Source organism: Rhodnius prolixus, unplaced genomic scaffold, assembly GCF_049639745.1.
Source record: "Rhodnius prolixus isolate KJV_2025 unplaced genomic scaffold, Rpr scaffold_14, whole genome shotgun sequence".
Lineage (NCBI taxonomy): Eukaryota > Metazoa > Arthropoda > Insecta > Hemiptera > Reduviidae > Rhodnius > Rhodnius prolixus.
This window is the reverse complement of record NW_027411594.1, coordinates 4727326-4739679: the sequence shown is the minus strand read 5'-3', so window position 1 is coordinate 4739679 and position 12354 is coordinate 4727326. Positions and strand designations below refer to the sequence as shown.

At 33.4% G+C, this 12354-nt stretch overlaps 1 protein-coding gene across 4 annotated transcripts in view; it reads right to left on the bottom strand.

Annotated features, from left to right (window-relative positions):
* The window catches only part of LOC141451716 (uncharacterized), a 275083-nt gene extending 264140 nt beyond the window's left edge, over positions 1 to 10943 (bottom strand). For all 4 annotated transcript variants that reach the window (XR_012457059.1, XR_012457060.1, XR_012457061.1 and 1 more), the window contains exon 1: positions 10336 to 10943. Coding sequence is in view for 1 of the 4 variants with exons in the window: in XM_074123285.1 (XP_073979386.1) it covers positions 10336 to 10557 (222 nt within the window). In the remaining 3 variants the exon portion in view is untranslated. The remainder of the gene's footprint in view (positions 1 to 10335) is intronic.
* Positions 10944 to 12354: the final 1411 nt, after the last annotated feature.

Genomic DNA, 12354 nt, shown 5'->3' with positions numbered 1-12354 from the left:
AGACTGTACTAGAGGATTGGAGCAAATAGAGAGAGTAGTATGGAATATTTGGTATTTAGTTTAGGCGAGTTGGTCTATGAAGGGAATGTTGAGGTCGGTGTGAAGGGTGAGGTTAGTCACCGTACAAAGGAGCGTCAGCTATCTGTCAGAGGAGTTTCGATTGAACTAGATAACTCGATATTCAATTTGGATTCCCACCGATTTTTTTCGTTTTTGGGTTTTGCTGTACGCAAACCTAGAATAAGTATAGAACACTTCGTTTCTTTTTACTCAAAGGAAATGGAAATTTCGTCACAACTGCAATACTTCCTCTACCCTAGTTCGGAAACAGGAAGTAAACAAAACAAAAGAAAGATTTATTTTAAAAGAATCTATTTCTTTTCAATAAAAAATTCAGAAAACATAACTTCAGAAAGTACTATATCGAAAAGTTTGGCATCGCCCCCTGGATATCGGTATCAGGCACCAAGAAATTGTGGCGTGACAATCGATATTAGAGAAGATCTTATAGCCCACCTCCAATAGAAAGAAAACAATAGAACGATGAGGAGAACTAGGAGAGATTTTCCAAGTTGTATTCAAGAGGCACGTGGCGCAACCAGACAACGTGACCAAAAAATGTGCTTAAGAAAAAAAAAAAACGTGTTCTACACCGTTTCTTATATGATTGATGCTACCTAACTTTTAGTTCTTCAATATTAGAAGCTTAAGCGTTGAAATGAACAAAGGACTCAGCTTAAACTGAGTGAAGAAAGTGTATAAAAAAAACTTAGCTTCCAAAAAAAGATCAGAGTTAAATTGAGAGAGTTTAGTTCAGTAAACGGGAAATGGAATGTTATAGAATCGAAATTGGAAATAGTGAAACCTGACACAAGAGAAGTTGGAGTTCTTCTAAATAAAGGAAGGCCAATAAAAAGCCTAAGAATAGGCAATAATTGGCTCAAATGTTTATTTTGGTTGATAGAGGAAACTTCCCAAAAATGCAACTGAATGCAATTATCTCGGATAGTCAGGCTGCCCTACGAGGAATTAGTTCCTACCAGGTCAACTCAAGGCTGATTTAGGACTGTCTGGGTGCCCTGAAGGAAATTAATAAGGTATTTCTGGTTTGGGGTACCTGGTCCTCCTACAGGACATAAGGGAAACGAAGTTGCAGATTTATTGGCCAGGGAAGGCTCTGCGGGACACTTCGTTGGCCCCAGAGCCCTGTTTTTGGGGTTTCGAAGATGTGTTAAGTCTGCGGCCATTAATTTGTGGGTGCAGAGTAGGTCTCAGTAGTGGTGGCCAGCCCACCACTGGGCAGAGAGAGGCGAAGGAGTTCATCAGAGGCTATTCGCCGAGGCTGACTGCAGAATTAATCCATCAAGGCCCGCGTGGGGCTATAAGGATAATTGTAGCCTTATTAACTGGGCCACTGCAGGCTCAGAAAACACATGCATCGCTGATGATAGCCTTTGTAGGTTCTGTCAGGAAGAGGAGGAAACGGCACTGCACGTGTTGTGACAGTGTGAGGGGCTCGTGTGGCTAAGGATGTTACTTCTCGGTGGAGGAAAAAACCAAGGCCTGAGAGCTTTACCCAGGAGCCACTCTCCAGAATTAAGAGTCTGTTTTAAGCGGACGGGTCTGGAGGGTGAGCTCTAAAGTTGGGTAGCCACAATAGATCCAAAGGAGTTGCGGTGGCGTAGGCCTTGAGGGCCGCCCTAATTTAATCTATTCTATTCTAGGAGAAACTTCCCAAAAAATGCAACTTAATGCAACATTTAATTGAACTATTACACATTTTTAGATTTGAGGAGAAATTTTTTTAATAAAGAGTTCACGAGAAACACTCTACGGAATAACTTTCTCCTGCAGCCAAGAGAAAAAGATTATAAAAAGAGAAAAGCTACTTTTTACAGAATTCGGTGGAAAATTTTCTTTTTGTTTTCAATATTTTCTCCTCTTTTTCCTGTAGCACTTTAAGGATATTAAGATTTATAGCTAGTTAATTGAAGGCTAACTTTGCCCTTCCGTTGCCAGTATCTATTGCGCCTAGTGGCGCTCATAAAACATAGCCGGTATTCGAGAAGGAGATCAAGATAAGATAAGGGGAAAAAAAAGAAGAGAGGAACCTTTCCAATAATGTCTGCAGGCCAAGGCTAAGCCCTTTTTTTTTTGGAGGAGGAGATGGAGCCCTGCCACGCACTAACCACATGAAGCTATAATGAAGGTAAGAGAAGGGCCTATCATCTAGGTATGTATATATATATATATATAGCATGCAAGAATTAGCCCTTAAGGGACTAGCAGCAGTACTAGTAGGATACGGTAACAGGTGGGTTATAAAAACACAAAAAAACTAAGGGACCGTTTGAAACCGTTACAGGTCAGGTGGATTACTGTTGTAAAGGTGTTTTTGTACGGATGTAATACGTTCACTTTGTCCGTCTGTCTGTATACCCATGGACTGTAACTTACCGTTCTATTAGTATCCACACAATAATTAACATCTTATACCACTTCCTCCGAGTTGAGAAGAAAATAAAGTTGCTTCTAATAAATTATTATTCAAGTTTTTATAAAATAAGTTTAAAATGATTGTCGTCAAACTCGATAATTTGTTTTTTTGTAGAATGAAAATTTTGGTAACTCTCACGTAACTGAGATGTCTTAAGCAACTTAAGAAAAGCTGGTAAAGAAAATGATGGTTCACCCAAAACGATGAAATTTGTGAAAATTATAATTAAGAATATATTTTTTTTTTAATCTTTTATTGAAATTTACCACTGCAACGGTTGTTGCAACAAGCAAATATGGTGAAAGAAATAAAAGAAAATCATGAGTGGAGAAGGTACCCAGTGGTGCCACTCCAGTAACGAGCTTTGCTCTCACGATAAGAGTAGATCACGAGGCCATCTTCTCTTCAATCTCCTTAGAGGATAACCTGACGTAATGTGAAGGAAGATAGGTGTTCTATGTGAGGGTTAGGGATGAGCTGCCGTAGAGTAGAATGAAATTTGAGAAAACGAGTGTTAGCAAGAACCTGTAATGAAAGGGGGATTTTGAGGTCATTATGGATAGTGAGTGAGGTTAGATACATAGAACGGAGAGTTAAGAAAGTTTTCGAAGTATTTTTGGACTGTAATGCCCCTGGAGACTGTAGTGAGTTGGAAAACGGTTTAGTCGATCCCCCATACTTCGATGCCCTTATGACCAAATAGGGTCGCAGTAACAGTAGATATTAGAGTCTTTTGTTATTTAGGTTAAGTTTCGTTGGTTAGTTTCTTGTCTTTTCAGTCTAGTCTAGGGGATTCCATGTCAACCGTTTGTCTAGGTGCAGTCCAAGGTAGCGTACTTTAAGAATCTTAAAAATATTATCATAGATTTATACTATATCGTTACTCAAATCGCTTCAAATCAAAGACTTATTGCCTGCATGTCTTCTGCTTTTAATTCAACCAACTGTTCTATTAGCACATTGAAATCACTTCTCTCCAAAAAAAAGTTTCTATTCTCGAAAATTGAATTCAGAATTTAAAAAAAATAAAATAAAATCAGATAGAAATAAAACTAATCTCCAAGAAAAACATAAGACCAGTTCACTTCCTGTGATTCTGTGTGAAAAATTGCCTTATTCAAGGATATTTTTCGTTTTTTTTTTTTAATTAGGAAGATGGAACAAAAATGAAATCTACAAAAAGAGAAAAGAAGATTTTAAAATTTAAATAAACGAACAAATAAACGCGATTTCCTTTCATAATTTTTGATATTTCTAAATCAACACGACAGATAATTGATGTGATTCATAAAAACCGGTTAAATTTATCATTTGCCGAGTGTGAATCACTTTTTGGAATTATAACAGGAATAAAAAAAAAAAAAAAAAAATTCTTATTTCATTTCCGGTGGGGGAAGGCGAGCGGAATGAACCTGTTACGTAACATTTTCTTCTTTTACAATATAATTGAATTTATAAAAGAGAGAAAAAAAAATTAGCCGGCTAATTTTCTAGATGAGATCATTTCCATAGTTCATGACGTACTCACCCGTGGGCTCATAAGTCACCGAACTAGAAAAAACAATCGCCAAACACTCATAATCACTGGAGCAGTAGCGAGGGGAAAAACACACACACACACACATAAGTAGCGATAATCATGTATGATGTAATTAGAGTAAGCACGATTAGTGACGCAATTGACCATTCATAAAAAAGCGCGGATGGTTAACCAACTAGAAAACCCTTCGTTATGGAATCAAACTGCTTTGTTCTACACCCTTTATTCGGTACTTAGCTTTATTTACTTTTCATTTAATCGTTACAACTTAATTTTAAAGTTCGTTTGCGTAATTAAATCGGTAAATGTTGTCTTTAATGATATTCAGTGTTTATTTTCTCATACACTAAATAGGCGCGAACATATCAATCGAATTCTTACATGATATACACGTTTTGAACTTCCGGAAAATCCGGGAAAGGGGAGAAGGGGGAAATTATACCTCTGTGCGCGTGTGTATGTAAAAAAACACAAAACAAAAGTAGAAAAAATTTTACATTTCGATTAGATCCAACGAGGAACTTCTCAAACCGGAAGTAATAATTCGATGAATGGGAGTTTTCACTTTTTTTTAACGTTTTTGTTTTCAAAAATCCATCTATCGTTTTCTTTTTTCTTGCATTAAAGCAATTATAATTGCACACAAGAGGTTTATAATTAATATATATAAATTCATTAAATAACGTACTATTTTAAGTTTCATATTTTTATTTAAATTTGAAGATTTATATTTTTATATTAGTCATAAAATTGATAATTCTAGTACAGGAAGGAATGCTTAGATTTTTTAATTTTTTTTGTAATGAAAACTTATTTTGCAAAAAAATGAAAATGATCAAGATGCTTCATGCTATTGGAGAGACAGTAATAGTGATGTTAAAAGCATTATGGACTAGAGCGCCAGTCAAATGACGTTGTTAGCTAGAAGTGGAAGTCTGCTAGCCTAACGTGAATTATCGCTAAACCACTAACAGCTGTCTGAATGTAAATTATTAAAACATGGTAACAGTAAACAATAAGATTACATAAAAAAAACAAAAAAAAAAACAGGAAAATATACACAAAGAAAGGTACAGAAAAAGGGAAGTTTATGGACTTTTACACTTCCGGTCGGTGTTGTTAATATTTACGGTTAGTCCAGAAAGGGAAACAAGCACCATACAGTAGAAGGGGAAGTTAAGGGCTGGCTGTTGTAGACAATAAGTACATCTTGTGTGGTAGTCTTCCACAGGGCACCTGTTAGGGTATCATTAGGGATGAAGTAAGGCTTGCTCAATTTATAGATTGCAGTAAAATTTTAGTCCAAATAATCTAAGATAGGGATCTACAAGCAATAACACGTAGACAACAACAAAAATATTCCAAATTATCTTTAAGATAAGGTGATTTGAAGTTGAATCAACACAGATCCTGGTCCAGCAATAAAGTTCAATTTGTTGTAGTACCAATCACAAGAGGTGTCCATTACAAAGAAGTGATTACTTACAAGTAGAGCTGAGGAAGCAAAGAAGTTACAAAGAAGGTACAATCGCCACAGACTCAAACAAGATTTAGAAGAATACGTAGTCTCACTGCAATATTAACTAAAACGGATGTCGAGAAGAGCTGATCTGTAAAATCGAATAAAGTATTCGATTCCGGTATAAAAACAAAATTGAAAATTTGTAGGATTAAAGATTATTAAAATTATTAAATATTTTTGAGTTCAGTTTGATTTTTCTGCTACAATTTTACAGTGCTTTAAGCTGGCCATTTATTGTAGTAAAGCTCCTTAATAATTTGCCTTTTTCTCCCATTGAAGATAAAATAACTAGACAAAGTTCACACCATTAGCATAATATTTTCCCCACACCATACATCGATCTTTAGTATCGATACTCATCTATCCATTTAAAAGAGTTAAATGTATAATTACTAGTACTATTAATTAGTGTAAAGTTAGAAAGAAATGGAGGAGCTTAAGAAAAAACCACTCATTAGTTCCTTAAAGTATTAATAAAGTTTTACAGATTTTGAATGGTAGATCGATTGGATAGATAGGTGAACTAAAATCTTCAGGGCTTACAGTATTTGTAGATGGCATATCATCTACTGGCCAGACCCATAAAGGACGAGAAAGAAATATTATTAAGTTCCGAGACCAGTAACTTCTCTAACAACCAACAGTTTCAAGAACTAGGATGCTGAAAACTCAGAAGACTTATCAGCCAACAATTGTCTTTCTTTTATCGCTATCCTCTCAATCAATCAAATCTTCAACAGTTCAACAGTTTAAACATTTAGGCATCACCAAAACCAACAATCATGGAGCTTTATTTTTAAAAAAAACTAAAACTGCCAAGATTTTTGTGATTTGCACAGCCTCCGAGATTGCTAAATCCATTTCATGAAATGTTCTTCACTAAATTTTTTTTTTGTTCAAACCAAAAACAACGCAAACTAAAAAAAGAAAAAGATAATTTTTTAAACAAGTATCTAACTCGCAGCAATGTAGTTTTTGTGTCTGCGGCAAGATTATTTCAGCTTTTTCTGTATTTTGCTGCTTTTATCTACATAAAATTTTTTGTATTTTGGTGTACCTAATTTTAAGCTTAATTAAGAAATAAATTAGTTAGGAAATAAAAACTTATTTTAAGTTTAAGCTAATCTATAGATACGTCTAATTAGGCCATAAAATTTGACAGAGATTGGCTTTAGATTTTTAGAGTATTTTAGTTTAAGATTGCTCTGTTACTAAGACGTTTTTGAGATTAATAAATTAATTTAGGAGAAATTGCACAGTTTCGAAACTTAGTCCCTTTCAACACCGAATACGTAAAGTAAAGAAGTAAAGTAATCGCCTATTTTTTCAGGCGGGGCTTAACGTCCAACTACCAATTAGGTGTCGTGGACGGAGGCGTCTAGCAAACATACTTTACTGTAAATTTCTCATATTAACCATTAAATAAAATCCAAGGCCCTAAGACCGGGAATCGAACCCAGTACCACAATACATATTAGCTTCGCAGGTCTCGGTACACCGAATACGTCACTTCTAAAATGTTTCTTCTTTTTTTTTTTCGCTTTTTTCCCCCCCCTTTCATGAATATCTCTTACGATTTTTTGTTTACACCTACTTCCGTAAAGACCGTAAGCAACTTCCGTATTGCCAAAATTTATAGAAGCACGTTTACAATTTAAGGCAGTAATTAAAGCCTGAATTAACGCATTGCTGGATAATATCGTCGATTTTCATCCGTCAAATAGCACGCACGTTGATTGTATCACTGACCGATTTTAGACTTTCATCCACCATCAGAGATGGACCAATCAGTCTGGTGTAGAGATTTCTTCATTTTATGTTTAGTTAACGCACTAAAACTTGCTGACACCAATCTAATATGAATTCAGCCAATGCCCTATTAACATTATCCCGTCTTTTAAACTATTAGACAAGAATTTTAATATTTATAATTTTTGAAATAGATTTTATTTATGTCTTAATTAACCTTTTAAGACAATTAATAATGCTTTAATAAAATATTAAATGATATTTTTTTTTTAAATTACTAATACCAGTTTTATTAAATAAAAAATTAAGTCAATTTTTTTTTAATGAGTTTAAATTCAATTTAAAATGTAATTAAGCAATTTAAAATAATTATTATTGAAGTAATTAGTACATTATTATACCCACTGTTGGCCACAGTGTTCTCTCGTTACAAAAATCTCTCATTATCCATATTATAATTATTATTAAACATTTGTTTATGTAAACAAATATGTTTATTGTTAATCAATTATTACTAATACAATATTTATTTTTTTAAAATATTCATTTTTTACATTAAATATTAGTCTCGCAAGTCTCGTATCAATTTAGAGAGGATACAGGCTGTTAGCAACATGTTGCTGTGTCGTTCATGGACATTTCCCAGCTTTACAGTTAGGTCCTTCATCGGAAAAACATTGGTTTATTAGGGCTTAACGATACAGTAGGTTTTTTTTTTTTTAAACTACCCTAAGCTAAAGTTTTTCACAGACTGTGGTGGAAAACCCTTCCATCCTTATACTCAATTTGGTTTGTGTTTTTTTTTGTTTTCTTTGGAAAATATGAGAGCCAATATATAATCTTTAATTAGGCCCCTAGGATGCTGTGGATATCGTAATGAGCTAGATCTTTTCCCTTACCTATTCCCAGTGGACGAATAATTAATTTTTTCTTTTCCAACTTAATTTGAACTTAACCAAGTGGCCTTGAGATAATTATATTAGTGGTGGGAGAGATACAAATTAATTTCAGGTTATAATAGACTCATTGTTGAATACGATTACATTATTTTCCAAATAACATCGTCACGAACAAAACCTCGGAGAACAAATCAGAAAAACTAGCAAAATAAACTTTTCCTACACAAAAATCTCAACATAAAAAAAAAAAAAATCCGGATAAACGTTTTTAAACATTATAACAAAAATCAATAACTTCGCAATTTCCGGTTGTCTTACAATGGTATATATTGAAAATTTGATGCGTTTTTGCAGATATTATGTACAAAACCTCCCCCTTATATGAATAGCACTATTTCAAAAACCTATACTTCCGGAATAAAATGATTTATTTTTTTTTTAATTTCCTAGTACATATCGTATAATATCTGCTGAATATACGTTTCTATTAAGTCGTTGAAATCACTGACTCATTACCACTTTTTTTTTTTTTATCGAACATTATTTCCGAATACTATGAAAGATGTTAATGATAAAGAGAGAAGTGGAGTTATATAGGCAGTTTTCTCCTCTGAGGTTCTGCAACGTCTTCATTTTTTTTTTTTTGTGAGCTTTTGATGGGACTTAACGAGCGCAGAATACAAGTTCTAAGGGTTTTTCATTATTTTTAAGAAACTGAGTTTTTGCCGGAGAAAATAATCTTGTGTAAGATAGACATCGGGATAAAATGAAAATGAAAAAAGTGGAAGTAAAAGCGGAAGAGGCAAAAAATAGTCCTTCTTCGAAAAGAAAATAGTTATAATTAAGACTTTTTTTTAAAGCTCTCAGCGGTGTTAGGTGTTTCAAAAGAACATCTAAAGTAGCAATAAATGAGCCTAAGATTTGGCATTAAATTTTCTCTCGATCAACTCGGTAGAAATGGCAAACCAATTAGAACCAAAATGTCCAATAATATGAAGCCAAAGTGCCAATCATCACCGATTATTTACTCTGGTGATTTTAACTGTTAAAGATGTTTTTTCTTTTATTCCAAGATTATTTTATCAAGTTTAAAGATTTTTAACTTTTTTTATTTTTTATCACTCACTAACCGGTTTTCGATCCATCTTTTAAGAGTATTTGCAGAATAAGATTACCTCAGAATTGAACGGAACAAGCTCAAAATTCCTCAAAAAAAAAAAAAAAAAAAACACCTGATGAACTCTACGTCTCTAAAGATGAATGGAAAAAAAGAACACCGGAAATGAAGATAACGATAAAGATAAATAAACAAAAGTCCGCTGTTAATTGGCCTCTCCTAAACCTTCTTTTTTTTCGAATTTTCCCGCATAACTTACAGAAGAAAAATTAATTATGTAAACTACATTAAGAGAAAAATTCGTACGAGTTGTAAAAACCTAAATTTTGCTCTTAAGGAGTTTAAAAGATTTTTCTTTAAATTTCCCAAACTAAGTACTACAATGAAAACTATATACAATTTTTTTGAATTTTACCAATAAAAATTAAATTCAAATTTAGATGTTGATTTTATAACCGCATCTTAAGTAATCTCTTATTTTTTCATTCCAGTTCATGCTACTTCAGATCTATCACTTAGATAATAGTAAGAACCGCTGAAAAATACGTTTCTAGGAAAAAGAATGAAGCTGATTGAAATATGAGTTTTCAGCTGCATGAAATTGCTCTGATTATTTTCTCTAAACCAGGAGAGGTTAATTATAATTAAATGGAATTAAATTTCTTTTTTATTTTGTTTTTATTACAGGATTTACAGGAAATTGAAGTAAGAAGGGATCGAACTAAAGCTCTTTTGGGCTCGTACAGCTGTCTCAAATAAAAACTACAATCACTTAAGCCCAGTCAAAGACAAAAACCTATTCCGGACTTGTTGGTGTCAACTAAAATTAACGAAATCTAATTGAAACACCTCTACAAAATTTAAAAATGATAAGAAGTATTCTGAAAAACAACAAGCATTCTTTCCTGACCGGCATTGAAGTCACCCTTCAATTAATGATTGAATGAAAGGATTAATCAAGTTTACAAGGAGGAGATAAAACAAACAAACGAAAGATAACAATTAACTTACATCATTATCATCCAAATAGTTGTAAACCTCCAATTTGTCCAATCGTATTGTACCTTGAAATGGATAGATCAGTGTCCCTTGAGGTATTCTTGCATTAGTCCAAACGGTGACCAACATCTCTGGTAGACGGGTTCTTTGGTGATTACCCGTTGTTGTGGTATTATTTGTTAGATTTGACAAGACCAAGGAGAATTCTTGTGGTATCAAAACACAGGTCTCCATGGTTCTTTTGGTGTGGTTTTTTTTCTTTTTAATGTCAAGAAATATTGTCCGTTAAATTTATAGTACCCCCCGTAGATTTATTTTTTTTTAGAGTCCGACGTGTAATCAAATCAATGGTTCATTTAAAATTTATTTGATCACTAATTAAAAACTAAAAAAAAAACTATAAATTTTTATTATTTATGAATGAACGACGATCATGTATTTTACTTATTTATTTTATTTAATTTTTTTTATTTTTAAATAGAGAAAAAAGAGAAACAAATTCTCATTGAATGCCACATAGAACACAAGTATAAAAAAAGAGTCTACCTGTTACAGGTAATAGTACTCGCGCGAACGACTACCAGTAAGCTACTGGCTTCTTGTTGACAACAAAGACGGAAGGCGGAGTTACTATAATACCTGAAAGTGGAATGGGTAAGGCGGAGCTATCATTCAACCAATAATGCCTTAGTTCTATAATCCCCACCTTTCTGGTCAGTTTTTATTATTTTTTATTTAAGTTTCTTTAATGATCAACCTAGGTAGCTTAAATTTTTAAAGAAGTTGCGAGTTGGTTTGAATCAGTTAAACTAAGAAACTGGTAGAATGAAAGAGGTGTTGTACACTGCCCAATTACACAAAGTTTTTGTTATTAAAAGATCCCCCAAAATGGTAAGTAAGATGTTCCCACCCCAAAATAATCAGTGGGAAGAACATTTACTGTCGTAAAATACTATTTATATTAAATTTTAGTCACAGTTAAAGGACTTTTTCACTAAAATTATCTGAGCTGAGTAGCCACGAGTGTTTAAGAGATGATAATAAGAAAGAAATATGATGAGTAGAAATTAAATTCTACACACAAAGCTGATGCACCGCTTTAGGAAGTTTTGACAGATGTAACTACAAAAAAAAAAACATGGCCTATTAAGACGGATAAGAATCTTTATATATATCTCACTTTCACAACGATTAGCATTACGTGAAAATATATATAAGAAACTTATATTAAAAGAATGCGATAAAACAGAGTAAAATGTCAAATAAGTGAAAAGCCAGGCGCTACTATAGCCGAGCTGCTAGAAATGAGGACCCGCAATACTTAGGTGTGTTGCGGTAAGGGGCTCGATTTAAATAAATAACTCGCGACAAATTGTTGGGAACCGTTCGCTGCACAAATCGATTAACTCCAGTAAAACAAAAAACGAGTAAAAATGCGATGAAATAATGTCGATTGTTTTTTTTTTTTGAAATTCCTGTTTATAATATAAATTCAAATAAATTTACCGCTATCATTCAGCGCCTGCTACTGAATTTGAGTTGAATCATTGCAACGATTCACTTTTGAGTACTGAGTTAATCAAAATGGCTTCTGAAATAAATTATTTTTTATTTGAATGGCCCAAAAAAAGTTTTTTCCGTTTAATGGTGTTAATCTTTTATTATTTGGGAAATTTATTTTGAATATAAAAAGCTATAAACTGAGTCCAAGTGCTTTGACACTTAAATTTAAGATATTTCCAACAAATAAAAAAGGTGGAGTTAAACGATTTGTGCAGCGAACGACTCAGTTGATGCTTCTTTCTACGTCACTAACTCTTCGACAACGACCTCAACATCCCATCTGTACAACTCGCCAAGAAAAATCATCACAAGTTCCATACTGCTCTCTCTCTCTCTCTCTCTAATTGCTCTAATTGCCTTTTGTTCAGTCTCAATCAGAAGTGGTCCCCGAATTTCTTTGAGAGCTAAAAAAACATTGCCATCGTCAATCTATCGATATCTGGTGTAGAGTGCTACCACTGGATAGTT